Source organism: Pteropus medius, unplaced genomic scaffold, assembly GCF_902729225.1.
Source record: "Pteropus medius unplaced genomic scaffold, Ma_sr-lr_union100, whole genome shotgun sequence".
NCBI classification, from domain to species: Eukaryota; Metazoa; Chordata; class Mammalia; order Chiroptera; family Pteropodidae; genus Pteropus; species Pteropus medius.
This window is the reverse complement of record NW_024342467.1, coordinates 11503640-11523389: the sequence shown is the minus strand read 5'-3', so window position 1 is coordinate 11523389 and position 19750 is coordinate 11503640. Positions and strand designations below refer to the sequence as shown.

Genomic DNA, 19750 nt, shown 5'->3' with positions numbered 1-19750 from the left:
GCAACAGCTACTGTATAACCTAATGCCTCACCTTCCACCCACACTTCACCCAAATCCACTACAGTAACTGATGCATCTACATGCCAGGAATTATCACTACCCCACTTAACACCAGCTATGGGGTCTTTATTGTCATCTGTCCAATGAATTATCTAGTCATGGAATCCCATCCTGAAGGTTTGCTTTCCAAGTATGTTCCTGGTACCCATCCTAACCTGGGTTTAGCCCCAACCCAAAAGCAAAACCTAAGACAAATGTTTACATACAGGTAATTTGAGAAGTGATCCTAGGCAAACTGTTCACACAGACCCAGAGAAAATCCCCAAGACTGAAAATCCACCTCCATAAATGGCAGGTAGGGAAAGACTGAAGAAAAGAAACAGGCCACTGCAGTCTGGCAGTTAACAGTTTATTAAGGGAAACTTACACGTGAGGCACATCTCAGGCAGCTGCAAAGTGGATATCGTCTGTGCTGCTTGGCAGACACCAAAGAATTATATAGAACAGGGCAGGTTGGATGGGGGTACTGGTACGTGATCAGTCTTAGATGCGAGAAAATGCCTTATGTGCTTGCCTGGGTTAGGACAAAAGCCTGTTCTAGGAACCAGCATAACGTGAGACACAGGAGAAGTACTGGTTTATGTCAGAAGGAAAATATCAATTTTGAACAGACAGTCTATGAGAGGGCTTAGGAGAAGCAATCTCTTTTGGCTCAGGCCCAGCTTGTGGGTCCAGGAGCAGTCACATCATGGAACAGGCTCTCTTCCACAGAACCAAAGAGAGGGATCAGGGAGTAGAAAAAGAGGAAGCTAAATAAGGCTGTATTATAGAGTTGGCCACTATTATGGGTGACTAGTGCTCAATTCCACAAGATTTTCTGAGGAAGCTTATGAAAGGCATCTCAGAATTGTCTTCCCAGCAGACAGAAAAGGGAGTATTTATCTATGGGCTTCCACCTCCCATTAGTCAAGGGTGGTCTCAAAGTCATTAACTCCCCCATATCTTTTATATATGTATGATGCAGAGGGGTTCTGGGGATACCCCAAACCATGGTGTCAGAGGATCTTTGAAGAAGAAAATTATGACGGTCCCAAGACAAATGTCATCAAATGGCTTCCACGGGAAGCTGTCAGAAGGCTCCTTGGAGGTGTTTCACAGCAGTAAGAGGAGTAAGAGATGGGTTCAAAAAGATCTGAAGTGGCACACAAGGGGTGTCAATACAGTTATATAGAGCTCATAGTTAACAAAACAACTTAAAAATCAGTAGATACTGCTACAAAATGATTAGATAATTTTGAAATAGTTTTGGTTAAAAACAAAAATCAATATTACAAAGTTTAAAAAATAAAAAATTAAGGATTTAACGTACTATTTTGAATGAACCAGTGGCCCTTAAATATTTGTTCAAAAATCTCGATAACTTCTGTAATTTTTTTAAATAGCTTGAAAAAATTAAATTATGATAGACTGAAATTTACTGTACTTTCAAGTTTTGACTAATATGAAAATAACCTCATTTGTTAGGAGAGAAAAAAGTATGTACAAAGTAGTAAATCATGAATTTTGACAAAATATAAGGCATTTTCACTTATTTAAGTAAATTAAGGAAACATCCAAAAAGACATTTTTACACACTAAAAGTAAATAATTTGTGAGAAAATAAACTATATTATTATATTTAAATAAACACAGAAAACATATATTTAGATGATGGTTTTAATTTCCCAAATAGTCTTCATGAAGGTTTTGAACTTGATGGCAACGGTGCTTTTCCTTTATGCTTAGCAGCCTTTTCCATTTTTATCTGTAAATTTAAAATATTGATATAATTCATAAAATATCCTAAAGGAAAAAAGGTAGCACATACTTCATTTGAATTCATGTTTTATTCATCACAGCCATTTCACAATTACTTAGCAGTTATTAAACTGTTAAATACTAAAGCCAAAATCTGATAAAGGGACTAATTACATTTTTAAAGTGTGGTTTGATTTCAACTTTACATAGCATTTTAATAAAAATAACAATGAATATTACTTTGGAAAAAATGAATAAGTTAAGTTTAATTACCACTAAAATTTTTTTAAGCTGACATACCTAACCCTTACATCCAGCCTAAGCACATTCCCTATAGGGTTACAGAATACACCTAATCCGGCTGGATTATCTCTGGAACATGGACTGCTTTAAGGATAATTCTGGTTTCTACATTTCCATGGGTGCCTACCTTCCTGAAGGTTGTCCTTCTCCATTGTAACTGAAGCAAAGAAGTAGCTTGCATAAATAACCTAAACAGCATCAATCTGATATTTTAGAAACATATAAAGCCCTTCCATGGGAAAAAAGATCCCAGAGAACATAAAACCCACCTGTCTCATACTACCACTCACACACATACCAATTCCCAGTGACGGCACCACTGACTTACCCTTGCAAGAGAAGGGCAGAGGAAACATGGGGCATGGCAGGGGGAGGCAGGGCCTCTTATCTTCTAAGGTGACAGGAATAACATCAAGAAACCAGAAGGCATGTGGTAAAACCACTCTCCCTGATCTCATCAAATTGGAAATAACATCCCAATCATAAAATCAGATGAATCTTACCTGTCTCTTCCCCATTCTTCCCTCTCTCTGTTCTTTGAGACTGTTGGGAACCTTATTCAGAAATCATACACTTTTTTTTTGCTCTCCCATTCATATCACTCTTGCACACTGTATCAGTAAACAGGTCACCTGAAGGACCCCCAAGGAACACCTTATTCTAAGGCAAATATTATAGGCTTTGGAGTCAGAAAGAAGTATTTGAATCCTACCTCTATCATTTATTATTTGAAGCAAGTTATTTAACCAACAGTTTTCTCATTTGTAAAAAAGGTCACAGTAATAGGTACTTCTCAGGGTTCTTCTAAAGATGTAAATAAGATCATATATATAAAGATCAAGGTATTTAATAAGCACTCAACAAATGCTAGCCTCCTTTCTCCTCCCATTGAGGGCCAAGTGTTAGATTTATAGTAACATCAAAAAAAGCAAAGATACTAAATAAACAAAAGTCAGGAAAGTGTTTGCTCACTTGAAATACAGGTATACCTCGTTTTATTGTGCTTCTGTTTATTGCACTTTACAGATCCTGCATTTTTCACAAATTGAAGGCAAGACCCTCCACCAGCAAAAAGATTACTACTCACTTTATTCCATTATTCGCTTTATTGTGGTGGTCTGGAATCAAGCCCACAATGTCTCCCAGGTATGTCTGAACATACCATTGCTTTGTAAAGCGGCTCTGAACCCAGCAGATTCAGTTTCTTAATCAGCTCTTTTTCCTCAATGGTGTATGTCTCGTTTTTTTTGGAGTAAAAGAAGAGTAGTAACAATGGTGTATGGTACATGTCAGCTCAGAAGAAGTTGTGTAGGTTTGAACTTCTTAGTGTTTGTACTGCATTAATCATACAGGGAGAGTTTATAAGCTGTATCTCATAAATCCATAAATCACACAAACCAGAGAGTTATCAACTACATCTCATAAATCCATAAATTCTAGGTCTATTTATAATAAGCAGTCTGTGTAGGCCAGGTACATCCTCTAAAACATTCACAGATAAGAACTCCCATTATCTTCCCACAAGCGAATACCACTGGCATGTTTTCAAGGCAGTCATCAGCATCCGGGCTTCTGAAGGAGAGAAGAAAGGCACTCTAGAACCCTGTCCCTCATAAGCCTGTGAGGAAAAACTAAAATTCAGCCATGACTGTTTGTGTTTCGAGAACAGACTGATATGATTAAAAGTCTACCCTTGATGCTACTGCAAAAATAGCCTTTTCTTTTCTTTTCTCACTCAAAGCATTTCATCTCCCTCCCTGAGATCCTACCACCACTTTCCCTTAGACCAAAGCTTTCCAAAAACTTTCTGCATTATCCAATAAGGTAAGCACTAGCCACATGTGGCTATAGAGCCCTTGAAATGTGACTGAGGAAATGAATTTTAAATTTTAATTTATTTAAATTTAGACTTATAGAGCCACATACAATGAATGGCTATAGCACAGATATAGAACATTTTAATCACTGCAATAAGTTCTGTTTTCTAGCTCTGCCTCATACCATATGAGGACTCTTCCCTCCACTTCAAAATTCTTAGTCAAGAAAACCAAGCTAATCTCTCTATCCCCTGCTCACTTCCTCTGCTCTTGGATAGTGAATTTATTTAATGGTCTCCTTTTTCCACACCTTCAATTACTGAACAAGCTCTTAAGAGTTATATAGGATACAACAAAAAGTGTGTGGCATTTATTACCTAGTTGGAGAGAAAAGAAATGCCTACAAAGCAACTATAAAATAATCCCGAGGAAAGCACTTTGGGAAATGTGCCATATGGCTGGATACCATCCCCCAGACCTCATTAAGCCAAACATCCTTTCATCTGGTGATAAACAAAAACAAAGCTCTCAAATACAAACACTGCCACGAAACACATCAAATGTGTAAGTAGATGACATGTAGGAACAAGAATATCAATTATATCTATTTATTTTTTCAATTTTCCATAAATAGCTATTGAAAAAGTATTATGTACAAGAAGGCACTGTACTTAGTTCCCCTAAAAAAATACAAAGAAGAGTAAAATACTACACTTATCCCTAAGGAGTTTACAGTGTGGTGGAGAAATGATGAAAATTATCATTACTGATATCTGAGAACACATCAATACTGTAGCTGATAAGCCCTGGAAATTGTTAAAATACATTGTTTAGTGTTCTGTTTCTTAAAGGCAATCGGGTAATTTTAACGAGTCTAGCTAAATGTAGAAGTCACTAAGAAAAACTACTATATATTATGAATTCAAGATTCATACAATTTACAAATCTGCTGATGATTGATGGTTGTTATTGGCAATTTTACTTATATATTTAGTCAATCTTAATGACCTCCATAAATTAACCTGCGTGTTATATTTCATATTATTCATCAGTCCTGTTTATCTCCAAATTGTTTTAAATAGGCCTCAGGGCCTAAAACCTGCTATAAGTAAAGACTTTATGAACTTTTTTAAATGACAATCCACATCAGTGTATAATCGTTCTATAGCATCTTTGTTACAAGTAAATGCTTAATGTAAGCAGATTTCTTCACAGACTTACCCTTTCCTGGTATCGTCTTTCAAAGAAAGCCATATCGTCCTCATCAGGTTTCTTGAAGGAAGAAACTTGACTACTTGTACCTACTAATAAGAAAAAAAATTCTAAGTGATATATTTCTATAATTATAAAATCTGAAATTAAAAAAAAATAACTTTCCTTCTACCTGGTGATAATTTTTTATTTTCAAACCAGAAATGGTCTAAATGAAGAATTGATCCTACTACCTAATTCTTTTTTAGAATACAGAGCATCATAAGACAAAAGTAATTTTCATCAGCAGACATTCTCCAAGTATTCAGCTGGTTCATATGAAATAACACCATATAGCTATTTCATATAAGAGCACACTTAGCTTTGTTCAACTACATTTTACATTTTATAACTAAACTAGCAAGTCACATAACACTGTAACAATGAACAGAAGTAATTGTAGAGGCGCTATGGTCTGAATGTTTGTGTTCCCCCCCAAAAAATTCATATGTGATGATGTTAGGAGGTGGGGCCTTTGGGTGGTGCTTAGGTCCTAAGGGTGGAGCCCTCATGAATGGGATTAGTGTTCTTATAAAAGAGATCCCCCAGAGCTCCGTAGTCCCTCGATGTGCACAGAGCTTCCACCATGTAAGGACACAAGAAGCGGGCACCAGCTATGAATCAGGAAGACCTTCACCAGAACACAAGCACGCTGGCACCTCGATCTCAGATTTCTCCTCCTCCAGCACTGTAAGAAATAAATTTCTGTTGTCTATAAGCCAAAATACCAGCCTATGGTATTGTGTCCTAGCCACCCAAATGGACTAAGACAGTTTGTGAAGGCAACCGTGATTATACTACCTGCTTTGAAGTTTTCAAAACAAATAATTTTAACCATTTTCCATGGTATTCGCTTGTTAAAACTATAATCAAGCATTAGTTTTTGTGCTGAAAGAAATTTTAAATTGCTTCAAAAGGAAAATCGGGGGGTTTTTTTGTTGTTGGTACACCAAGAGCCTAGTTTCATGGAAAAGTTCACCCTTGTTTCAGGTAAATGTCTTGGTTGGGTCCCTTCATATCCAAAATAGAGTATCGACCTGAACACCTGTTCTAGTTTTTAAAGCACATGAATTCACTCTCAACCAGCAACACAAAAATCACATAACTCCAAACAATTATCACAGAGTATAACCACACTCTAACAAAAGCCTTGGTGAGAAAAATTGATTAGAATATGTGCTATCTATTCATTTGTCTGAAAACTCTAGGTCTTTCCCTGGATCATGTTGGACTGTCTGAGCTAAGCCTCGTGCAGAATCACCTTCACTGAGTTGCATTTTAATGGTATGTTACCATTTATCTGGTAAAATGGTATATTACCACTTTTATCAAAGAGACTATTAGAAATGAGCAACCATACACTGCATTTGCTAAAAAAAAAAAAAAGTTTCTAAGGACCTTAGGCCACTGCATCACTGAGGGTCACTATACAGACGTCTTTAAAATCCAGCGTTGGTGTAACTTCCATTAGCACTGAGGAACTCATGTTTCCTCCTTTCTAATGATAACACATATTTAACTGATTCACACCTTCCTTTGTGCCTTGGCTGCCACTACATTCAGTCAAAACTGAAGCTTAATGCAGCAATTACATCGACCTTGAAAGTTGACACGATTGTGTCCTTTTTCTTGGTTTTGGTCTTCTATCTCTATTTTATCATTACTTCATTGTGTGTTATTTTGTAAGCAGCAGACTTAAAATCTCTTGTGGAGAAAGTCAGGGTGCATGAAAAGGTTGTATGAAAACTAATAAATCAAAGAAAATTCTCATTTGAAAATATTTTTAAATACCTAGTAAATCATACAAATTCCTAGTAAATCATACAAATACCTAGTAAATCATACAAATTCCTTCTTCAATGTTTTTGTTCTTGCTTTCAGTAAAGGAAATAGAACACCAGTGCTTAGAAAATGAATCCTATTCATTTTTAATATATAATTTATAATGATAAAATCTTGCTAACCTATAATCATCACTGGATTACATCCTGGTTGGGAGACCCCGAAGGATCAAGGTAATTAGTCCACTAAAGGGCTCTCTTATTCAGACATCGAAGCAATAATGTATACCAGAATAAGGTTTTAAAACTTCAAATTACTGTATTACCAGTTTCCTCATAGTTCTCAGGTTTAGCAATTTTTTCCCAATAAAAAATAAGGTTTCTTGCTTTTTCTCAACTCCTGGCCAATACAAAAATAAAATGATAATCAAATGGTGATAATAATGGAGAAAAAGAGAGAGGTCTAGAAAATTAATCTATATTCTTATTTTCTACATCCAAAATATTTCTCAATCTAATTTCATTACCATCTGTTAGTGTTTCTGGAGAAGATGATGCTTGAAATGCTTTTAGAAACGGGTGGTCCGTGCCTGTAACTGGAGAGTCTAAAAATTCAGCTGAAGGTGCACCTGATAACAAAATACATGAAGAATGAAAATTAAATCTCCATTCTTTAAGATACAAAGTTATTTCAAATGTGAAATAAATTAGAACCTCAGCAGAATCATTAGAAAAATCCTTCCTGTAAAAAGGAAAGTTTCATTTCGTTTTTATCTGCCATATAAAGTAAAGGCAAAAGGGTAAAAATATTTTTGTATTTCTCAGAAACCTTTTTCACAGAAAAAAATATTATGCACAAATGTTAATGTCAGCAAAGAAGTACAGAACCTTAACATAGTTACAAAACACTATCAAAATCAAGACATTTGTGATAAAGAACCTCTAGCTGAAGAGGGAAGAATAAGTATATTTTTACTCTATTCCTCACTGAGAAACCATCTGAAAACAAAGTTTAAGAAATAAAGAAAACTTTAATGAAATGAGGAACATCTGCAACCCTAAACCACAACCTACAAAGACCAACTGCTAAATACAATGACTTTGGGACCAAAAGGAAGGAAGCAGCAGAGAAAATTTAAAAGTGCTGTATCTTCTTCACAAACCACACCTCCCCCACATCCTATCTCCATCCCATGGGTAGAAGAAAATAAACTTTTAGTCCTATTCGGTTTCAAAAGCTAGTCCTTTCTTATAAATGTAAACAACGTAGGGCAATTGCTCAGTCCTTCAGATTCCCGCCCCTCCCCTTCCCCAGCTCCTCTTCTCATGTGGTTTGTGCAACTATGAGACGGGGGCTCAGGTCTGCTCAGGTCCACTCAGGTCCGAGTGCTGTCCTCTGGTTGCTGCGTGCACTCCAGATGTCAAATGCTCAAGGCTGGCCTAAGTTGTAATTTAGTCTTTCAGTTTGGTAGGGCCTGGTAGCTTCACACTTGCTCTCGACAGAAGTACCCTCGAGGCCTGCCGTTTCCTCCGCTGAATCCCCCCAGAGCATAGGGGACCCACCCCTAGCACTGCTCTGGTGTCACTGTTGCCTCTTGCTATGACAGATGCCACTGCCTCACAGTTCATTAAGAGTTGGAAATTATGGGCTCCTGGAAATGTCAAGAAGCAGTCTTCTCTGTCCAGGGTTCCGCATAGCTAACAGAGCAGACATCCCTCTACCCCAGGTTCCCCTACATCTAAAATTTAGACAAAATATCTTATGTTTCCTCTCCTCACTTTACCATGCTTCGCCCCACCGTCCCACAGGGGCCAGAAGGGGCAGGTTTTCTTCCTTTACATTATAAAGATGCCTAAGTGATAAAATACTAGAAGTCACAAAAAAGGCAAAGATGCCGGCTACTACCACTATTACTCATCACTGCTCTGAAAAAGTACCAACCATTTTGATTAGTCAAGAGTAAGAAAAGTCACATATTGGTAAAGAAACGGTAAAAATATCATTATTTGCAAAATCAACCAAATATTTATTTAAAACTTTAAGTATAGTAATAATGACTGGTAACAAAAGCAACATAAAACATTTTCTATTTTATATACAAACAATAATCAGCTAGAAAATATAAAGGAAGAGAAAAAACCCAGGTATGTAAGCTATTTAAAAAAGATAAAATACTCATAAGTAAAATTAAGAAAAATTGTGTGGGACTTTTATGAAGATAACTTCGGAATTCCACTTAGCTAGACAGAAGACAAATGAAGACTCAATATTTTAAAATATCAATTCTTCCTATATTAATCTGTACTTTACAATGCTTTTATAATAATAGAGTGTGTTTCAAAAAATGATGCCAAAGTTCTGAAAAAATTAAAAGCTAAGAATTGGTCAGGAAAATTCTGAATACAATGAAGTTATAAATATTAATTTATTATAGAGCTGTGGTAATGAAAACAATATGGCAGCTGCACAGAAAATAACAACATTGAGGCAAACTAACAAGCAGAGAACAATTTCTGGGTTGAACCAAAGGAACCCTACCACTTACTAGCTAAATCACACAGAACAAAATGTTTCACTTCTCTGTGCAGAGGTTCCTCATCTGTGAAACAGGATTAATAGCAGCATCTAACTCAAGAGTGGTTGTGAGGATTAAATGAGGTAACAGATATAAAGAGGTTGGAACAACTCTTGGCAGTACAAAGCTGAAATCACCATCAGCAACATTGTTATCATTCATTTTTTGCCACTGGTAATTGAGTTTTCTGCAACTGTTGCATGTGCCTAATAGAATCATGCATCCATGAAAACTGAAAAAGGATTTATTTATAGAGTTTAACAAGCTAGAGAAAATGCACAAATATATCAAGGCAATCTTGGGGAAAAAAAAACACATACCAAATATGAAAACACCCTATGAAGAATAACAATTAAAAATATGTAATGTTGGCACAGGATAGACAAATAGGCCAATGGAACAAAACAGAGGGTATGACAGAATATGATAAAGTTTCAAATTATTTGGGAAAGATAACTTGCCATCAATTTGAACAAAAACTGAAGTCATACACATCTCACACTTTCACAAAAAAATAAATTCCAGATGCATTAAAAACTAAACATAAAAACAAAAAATAATTAAAGTAAAATGAAGAACATATTTATAAAATTAGGGCAGGGAAGGCCTGCCTCCAAAATTTAAAAACTATAGAAAAAAAAAAAAAGACTAAAAGAAAATGCCAGATTGGAAGATAGTATCTGCAAAAGAAGTAACTAAGGATTAGTATACAGAATCTATAAGACTTTCTAAAAATCAATGAAAAAAGATAAAAACAAAAATGAGCAAAGTATACGAACAGGCAACTCACAGAAAGTAAAATGGCCAATAAATATGGGAAAACGCTCATCTCACTCATAACCAGGAAAATCAAACTGAAACAATGATAACGTTTTCACACATCAGACTAGCAAAAACTTAAGTTTAAGAATATCAGTGATTAGCATAAATGGGAGGAAATGGTAAGCTAAAACATCACTAGAGGAACTGTAAATAAGCAGGTTTGGAGGACAGTTTGACAAAATGGATTGAAGTTTCACATGTCACACTTCTCTGTACTCTATATCTACCTCAAGAGTCAAATTCACATGGTATATAAGGAAGCAAGGTCAAGGATTTTTCTGGAAGGATTGTTTGTAAAGGCAAAAAAAAAAATGGAAACAATCTAAATGAGATAAACGAAATGGTTTAGATAAACTGATATATCTATTGTGTGGAATACTAAGCAGCAGTTAAAAAGAATTAAGTAGACTTCTGTGTCCTGACATAATAGGCCTTCAAAATTTTTTCTGAGTTAAAAAAAAAGTAAACTATAAAAATGAATGTTAAAAAGGAAAATTCATATCAATTGATGACAGCGAATACCCTGCAGGCAAGAATCTGGGGTAAACACAAATGTTCAAGGTGGCCTTCATTTCTATTGTTTGAATCTTTTATAACAAGAAAATATTCATTTATAGTCATATAATTTTTGTAATAAAAAAATTAAAATATATGCTTGTAAAAAAAAATCCACACACACAAAAGCATTTAAAGAAGATAGAAGCCATATTCTTCTTCTCAATCCCACTTAACTCAGAAGGCTCCAGTTCTCTGCAGTGGTTTGAGATATATCCAATTAAATTCTCCCCACACTACTTAAAAGTTCTATGTATACAAGCAGATATGTGTATCTATATACGTATGCAGACATACATGCGAGCACGATTATAGATGTGATTACATGTGTGATTACGTGCACATGCGTATTCACAAATGAACAGAAGCCCACGTCTCCAAAATGAAATGGTCAAAACAGCAAAAATTGCATACAATAGGGTAATAGGTAAACTATATATCAAATAAAAGAAATAGTATTCGGCTATTACAAACAACAGGGCTGGGGTTTGGGCACAAGTATTGGGATAGGAGTGATCTTTTTTATGTTTTCTAAATTTTCTTTAATGACTATTGTATAGTAGCAATAAAACCTTTTCAAAAAGATCATCAAATGAGAGAATTTTTCTGGAAAAAAAAAAAAACATGAAGAATACAAAGTGCTAAACAAAGAGAAGGCTTCACTATTATTAGCACACATATAAACAACATGACAAGCCCACATTTCTGTGTCATCACTTACCAACTCCGCTGTCATCTAACCGCATGTAGCCTTCTGCCAGTGAGCTGAAGCCAGTTAATCCTCCCATTGCTGCATAAGGAACGTCCCGTCCTACTGGTTTTCCCTGAGCCAATCTTTCTTGCTTAGTTTCCACTACTGTGTCATGGGCATATGCAGGCTGACCACAAGTACAAGTGAAGCAGCTATGGAATCCTGAACATTTGGAACCTAAACCAAGATGTAAAGAGAGTTAAATGTTTTTAAATATAGGTACTAAGCTGTCTACCCTAAAAATGCTCAGCTTGGCCAAAATCACTTGACTCCAGATCCCTCATATGCTACCCTCTGGCTCCTGTAACTCCTACCTCCAGCCCTGAACTCCCTTCCAGCCATTGCTCTTACTTCTAAAAGACACAGAGTGGTAAGGGCAGTTGTGGCAGAAAAAAAATACATTGGAAAAACCAACTAGGACTGAAAGAGAATGGGCTAAACACTGAGAAGCCAGGAAATGCAGAGCCTCTCCTCAAATACTGAGTTAAAAGCAGATGTGGCAGGATATGCCAGAGACCAGGTCCAGGTGAAGAGATAATGTGGAAACCTCCCTATGGACCAATTTCCCATAAAAGCCATACTGAAAAGCCAACCCATAGACATAGAAAAGCTGCAAAAGAATACTGTTTAACAATAAAAAAGAAATAACTACTGATACATGCTACTACATGGATGAATCATAAAAACCTTATGCTAAGTGAAAGAAGCCAGTTACAAAACACCACATATTCTATCAGTCCATGTATATGAAATGTCTAGAATAGGCAAATTGATAGAGACAAAGTAGATTATTGGTTGCCTAGGGCAAGGGGGAATAAGGAATGACTGCTAATGGATATGGAGTTTCTTTTGGGGGTGACAAAAATGTTCTAAAATTTACTGTGGTGATGGTTGCACAACCTTCCATTTATTTGTGTATTTTCCAGTTTTTTGGAAAATTAAATTGTAGCCCTGAAATGGGCAAGTTGAATGCTATATAAATGATATCTTAATAAAATTGTTGTGTGTGTGTATGTGTGTGTGTGTGTGTGTGTAGCCATACTAAAGTGGAGGTCAGAATACATCATTAACAAAATCTTTACACACTCACACTTCTGACAAATGTGTATGGGAACCAACGCACATGAGTTTTAGCCAACTACTTTCGTATTTAGCCAATGAAACACATTTATTCCTGCAACTGTCACTAAAAATTGCTTTATATTTCATCATAATATTTCAATTCAATGTACTACAAAAACAACTGAAATACTATCTTCTGAAGAAAAATACTGGACTAATATCCTACCCACTTCAAAGGGTTTTTGAAAGGATGATCTAGTATAAGGGCGTATGCAGGCTACAACTGGGTATAGGTATTGAGGTAAAGGTGCTATTGCATCTAAAGTGTTAAAATTATCATGCTACATTTTGCTTTTCCCGTCAGCCTATGTTTTAGGTGACAACATAATAATCTACAAATTACAAATTTTTATTGACTTACAAATTCCTTTCATAAATCTATAAATAGAATTTAGTTGATAAAACTCCCTCTATTCAAAAATTTGAAGCCGATCACATCTAGTGATTCTTAAAATCTATTACCATTAATTGACTTATTTGAATTAGATGAGATTAGGGTTTATGATTGCAAAGCAAACTAGTAACTCGGGGTTTCTCCCACAAAAATAGAATTGTAGAGTAGCTATCCATCAAATTTTTCTTAGTTGTTTCATATTGACTCTATAACTGAATAAAACTGGCACAAAACACATTAAATATTCATTAAAGAAATAAAGACATTCTGTCAGTGTATTTATAATAATGTAACTCACAGGCGTTGCACGTAAAGCCAGGTGAAGCACTGTGCTGATCGGCAAAGTGCTTGCACCTGCAGCGAATGGGCTGTGCCCCATTCAAAGGGACATAAAGGTAAGCCCTGCACTGGCAGCCGGGCACTTGGCAAGGCAGACTAATGGGGCGCTGCTGTGGAAGCGTTTCAAAGTCGGTTTTATGTTGTTTATATCTAAAAAAAAAAAAAAGAAAAGAAAAGAAATAAAAACACAATGCAGGTATTGCCAAAAATTGCCATTTCTATTCTATTAAGTGCAAAATGATTGTTTGTTTCATTGTTCTTGTTAGTAAGGTGAAAATAAACTCCCCTACCTGCAGTATATCTGTCAGCTTTGTTGCTTTGGTCAGGGAAAATCTTCACTTTTAGATTTTTATTTTTAGTAATTTACAGTTATTTACATATTGAAGAATTTTCACAATAATATACAAAGAAATAGCATATAATTCCCTTAAAATACTTACCACTACAGATTCCTTAAAATGGAAACAACATAAGAGTATGAAAAAAGTTCTTTATATTCTTTTTATCAAAGTGTATTACTTAAATTTATTTTTACAGGTTTGTGCTATTTAAATTGAAATAAGTTCAATAAACATATATTAATGTATTTTACTATAATTTGCTTTTTAAAATAGGCCACTCGATTCCTTTTCATAAAGTGATACTCAATAAAATATTAAATTAGTCTCAATATTAATCTAGGTAATAGAAGTTAAAATAACAATGAGACATCATTTTTCACTTAGCAAAGAGAGTCAGTTTTTTTAAACTATATATAATTCACAATTATGCCAAGAGTGTCAGAAAAGAACCAATCCCATTTAATGTTTTAAGTTAAGTAGACTCACCCTTTAACCCAGACAGTTCACATTTGAAAATATACACTAAGAAAATAATTCCATGTATAGAAACAGCTTTGTGCATAAAAATATCATTAGCAAATGTACTTACAATAGCCAAAAAAATTACACACACACACACACACACACACCATACAAATAACAAGAGAATGGGTAAGTAAATTACTAAACAAGTTTTCAAACTTTTTACCAGTGAAACCCATTTCTTCAAATAAAATCTTTTACAGAACCGAAACATATAAAATAGATAAAAGCAGAATTGGTTAAAGCAAGGGAAAGAGCCAGAAATGGAGTCTGCCCTTCCCTTAATCTGACCTTCCACTTGGGACACCCATGAGATGCCCTCACAGTTGTGGAGAACACACAATGAACACTGGACTACCTGGAATATCAAGTAGGTATTAAAAATCTTGTTTGTGATTAGTACATAACAATGTGGAAATACATTTCTGTGATTCTGTCATGAAAAACTGGATCTATGTATATACATATATGCACACATAACTAAATGAACTATGTAAAGAAAAGATTACATAGATAAAATATATTAACAGCAGCTGGCTTTGGGTGGTGAGTCTTCATTCTACAGATTTTCTACAGATTCCTCATTTTCCTTAATAACCATGTTTCACTTGTATAATAAGGAAAAAACTAAGTAGATTGAGATCCCACTGAGTGACAGATACTAAGAACTTTTCCATCGAAGTTAAGTTCGGTGAATTTCTAAGGTTAATTCCACACTGTATAATTATATAGAGATAAGAGACAGGCACCAAATTTGTACAAGAATAAATACTAAAACTAACACAAATTTACCAAATTTCTCTTCAATTCTGAAAGATATCAACATAACCTTCATCCTCCATTCCTCCAATGTTTTCAGTTGGGGTTGCTAAATAAGTTCCAAGTCAACCTATATACCACATTACTCATCCTAGCAACGGCCTAACAACCTCTGGCAAAATACAAGTCTGTAAATAGCAACTACACAAAGAGTTGCTCATGAAAGAGGCCCAGAAACTATCAGAACAAGGTGGTGCTCTTTCCATGGTTCCTTTGGAACAGACAGTAAAACTCTTACCTAAAAAACATATAATAGGCTCATGATTTTTCTGTGAAGCATCTTTGTTCTTTTGAGCTTTACAGCTGTGACCTGTGACAGTAGTAAAATTTAAAGTAGAACACGACAAACAGCCCAATGCAAACCTCAGGTACAGGTAACACAGCAGGGATCAGCCTCCTGTATTTCCTTTGCTTCACGTGCTTTGCTTGGAAACCGACCACTTGTAATGAAAGGCTGTGCGCTTAGTACTTTTGTTTGTTTAAAGAAAGGTATTGAAGCAATAGGTTTCTTTTTTTTTTTTTTTAATTGAAAAGCCCAAGTTCATTTGGGTTTTTAATTAAACACAAGTTAAATCTGAGAGTGCATTACTAGAAATGTAAACCCAAAGTTTTCCCAAGATCAGTCAGTTCTCATCATCTGAAGAATACTCCATTTTTTCAAACAAAATGAAATATTTTCTAAGGACAATTCATTATTTCAAAAACAAGAATAAAATAAATCGTTATGATCCACTTAGTGCAAATTTAATACAAACACACTACAGTTTTTTACAGAGCATGTCATATAAGAATAAATTAGAAATTATCAGCACAGGGTAGAACTAATTCTGAATGTGCAGACATCCAATTATAGAAAAGTCAACGTAGAATTTATATATGTACTCTGAAATTTAATTTCATTTATTTCAATTTTTGATATTAAACTCTTTAGAGCCTAATACTTATTACATAGGAAGCATTTCTCTTAAATAGAATTTAGCTACTGATTTGTCAAAAATAACTTTTTGTTAAAAAATATTTGAAAATCTTGGAAAAATAAAAATGTTGGGGGAATATTTACAACTCTACCACTAAGACAAACTATTTTGATAAATGTCTATTAGGCATATCTTGACAATATGTTTCTTAAAGTATAAAGGGTGGTTAGTAAATTTGAAGAGAAAAGCTTCTATTTGTAGACTGGTAACCTGTTCAGTGTAGGTCAACTCAAACAGTTCCACAGTGTGACAACCTGTCCTCTACCACCTTGACCAGTGGTGGGAAAGAGAGACTCACTCTCCAGCTAACCAAAAGGCCCCTGGCAAAGCCACAGGGGCACAAGCATCCTTTTTCCCAATGGCAACAGAAGAGATACTGAAGGTGATAGGCTCTGTATGTGTTCTAACAGAATATAATAGAAATTTTTTAATTACAGCAAAAAAATTTTTAGATAATTCCTAGTGCATAACATAAAGGCATACTTTTGTTTTGGGATTATCACAAGCAATGTTATTTATAGAAGGAAGATATTCTGTGGTACAGTGTTATATTTTCTGATCACCAGAAAACTTAGCAATAAAATATCTTACCTGTGCGTACAAAAACACAGTGTCTCTGGACCCACAAGTTTGCAATCCATTCCAATTGGCGATCGCCAGCTCACAAATAATCTGTTCTGTAAACGCATAGGTAAAACTTTTCTTTTGTATTCTTCATATTCTTCAGGAGTAAAGAGTTTCCCTCCATCGTCCTCACCCACAATTCTACAATAACACACAAAAAAAATATTTCTCTTAAGCCTTGTGCTTTATTTTCCAGGTTACAAACACTAAACTATACTTTCCAGTTTAAAAATTAAACTATATTTATATAATCAAAGGAAAGCTGCTTCAACTTTTTTACTTTAGGTTCATGTTAATAGCAAAAGTGCACAATATAATAAAGCTTTTTGTTTCTCATATAAAAGAGAATTATAAGTACGAAAGTCAAAGAATTCCTAACATCTGACTTGACTGATCAAGGTTTAACACTGAAAAATGACCACGTATTCATCTCAATTTCTCCTTTGATTCTGAAGCAAACATGTTCATTCTTCATTAAAAGCTGGAGCCTAAACTGCTAAAAATTCTAACATTTTCCTCCTTCAAAAATAGTCCCCCCCCCAAAAAAAAATAATGCAAAAAACAATGGAGAAGACAACATGACTAATGTACATACCTGACCCCAAACCCTGGCCAGTTTGAACTAACATGGGACCCACAAACACCATTGGATCTGCACAATCTCAAACCCACATCTGTTGTTGGATAATGAGGTACATCATTGCTTAATTCCAGAAGACCTTAACATTTTATAGGAAAAATTAAAGCACTGCTATTTCTTAAGAAATTAGGAGTTAGCTTCTCTGGAGTAACAGAAAGTACAATTAAAAGAATTTGTTCAAAATTGAGGAAAATTCTCCTTAAAATGCTCCCATTTAAAAATCATGAAAAGTGTTATTTGCAGAATGTTACCTGAGTTTTTGTGCAATCCATACCTTTTTCATTACTCTAAAGACTTTAGCTCAGATAAACAGAACCAATTCAGAAGCTATGAAACCATGACAACCTTTTTCCTTACTTAAATTAATTTAGATAGACAATAGCAAAGGGGGGGAGCATTTTCTTTTGAGACAATTTTTGGGCCATTTCACTTTATTATAAAAACAAAGAAGTGAACCAACGGGTAATGGAAAGACCTTAGGATCAATGTAAGTCTTTTTAAAGAAAAAGATCTTTTGTATTTAAGTTCTAAATCACTGCAACTAGAACTTATTGTAGTTACACAAACCTCAAGGGATCTAGTTCAAATGCAGATTCAGATTAATGGTCTAAAACAGGCCTGAGAGCATTTCTAATGGGCTTCCAAGTGATGCCTACAGGGCTGGTCCATAATTGCTATATTTTGAGTAACAAGGCTCTTTTAAAGGGTATTGTTCCAGATTTTTTATGTTTGCAAAAAAAAAAAAATTTCCACCAGGCCCTAACATTTTCTGAATCGGGCAAAAGAACTACAAGTGGGAGGCCCACAATCCACTTAAACTAAATAATCTACATACCTAGGTTATCAGTCAACACCAGGGCCCAGCAACGTGGTCCTGGGGAGAAGCACTGGAGACTTGGAGGCTAACGGAGCCAGTTCTGCACTGGGTGATCCGGGAGACCACCTTTAGGAAGAGCAGCCCCTCTCACTCAGGTTTCCCAGGCGGAGCTGTGATTGTCTCGCTTCCCATTCAGACACACACATTCCCCTCCAACTCCGCGTCGTCCTGCCTGTCCCTGTACAGTAATTCCACTCACCTAGTTTCCCAACTGTCAAAAACCTTCCTTGGGGGAACAAATAAAGAACACGTCACCGCTGCAGGTGCAACTAGCCTTTGTCAGGGTCCAGGGCAGTGGCGCCCTCAAGCCGAAGGGGCGGCTGCGTTTCCAGTTTCGGGAAAGGAATTATCTCCCGAACCAAAGAAACTACACCAGTTGGTGTCTTTCTTCCAAAACCAGCACCTTGGGATTGGGAGCACGTTTGGAAAGTTCACGACTTATCCCAGTGCTACACTAACATGAAAACTTAATGTCTGCTACTTTTATAGGCCCTGAGTACTCAATGTGTAATGGCCATTTAGGAAAAACTGGAACTTTGCATAAATCTAGAATTAATAATCCTTCTTGGAAGGGGTGGGAGCGGGACACCTCTTAAATAGCCCCGGAAGAGACTTATTCTAGAACTGTGTGTCACTACGATGTTTAATGACGGAAAGACGAAACTTGACATCAATGTAAGCCTCCCCCAACAGCCCGGGAACGGATTCCAGGGCGCCGGCGGGCGAGCGCCGTGCCCCTGTCCGCGTCGCCAGCGCTCCTCCCGCGAGGGGGGCGGGGCCCGCCCGGGGCGCCCGCGCCCCGCGGAGCTGCCGCCTCACCTGCGGTACTCCAGGTACTCGTCCACGGCCGCCGCGCCGCCGGGAGGCAACGTCAGCCGCTCCATGGCCGGCGGGAAGGCGAGAGGCGCGGCGCCGCGCACTCCGAGCCCGCCCTGCGCGCGAACGGACCTCGGGGGGGGAGTCAGGCCCGGCCCCGCCCCGGCCGGCCGCGCCCCCTCCTGCCCGCCTCCCGATTGGCCCGGCCCGAAGGTTGGCGGTGACAGCGCGGGCGCGCGCGCTTCCACCTGGCCGCCCACGCGGACGTGAGAAGCCGCAGTCTGCACGCACAGCCCCGCCCCGCCCCGCCCGGGGTGCTAGCAGCTCACTGCTCTCCTCTTGCTTTGCGGCCCTCTATCCTCGGCCCGGCAATCTTGTTAAACCCGCATGTGGCAAAGGAGTGCAGATAACGGATGCACAGAACAAGGCTTATTTCTTTGTACAGCGCTTTTCACTGGTTTTTGAGAGGGTTCTGGATATGGCCCGCTTCCCTATAATCTCCAGACTTTTTTTCAAAATTGCTGTTTAAAAAACTGTGTGGTAAAATCAATAGTCCTGGGTGTCTGCGTCCCATTCAGGTGTCACTAAAGGTGCAGGTTCTTCCAAGGAAGTGAATAGCGAGTTTA

The 19750-nt window shown here is 36.8% G+C and overlaps 1 protein-coding gene across 1 annotated transcript; it reads right to left on the bottom strand.

The window, feature by feature from the left end:
• Window positions 1–395: 395 nt before the first annotated feature.
• FAM221A (family with sequence similarity 221 member A) lies at window positions 396–19259 on the bottom strand. Its single transcript, XM_039862552.1, has 7 exons — window positions 19128–19259; window positions 16759–16932; window positions 13468–13658; window positions 11624–11830; window positions 7477–7578; window positions 5139–5221; window positions 396–1804 (listed from the first exon to the last, which is right to left on the bottom strand). The coding sequence occupies exons 1-7, from the start codon at window positions 19190–19192 to the stop codon at window positions 1736–1738; spliced, it is 891 nt and encodes a 296-aa protein (XP_039718486.1). The 5' UTR covers window positions 19193–19259; the 3' UTR covers window positions 396–1735.
• Between the last annotated feature and the right edge of the window lie 491 nt (window positions 19260–19750).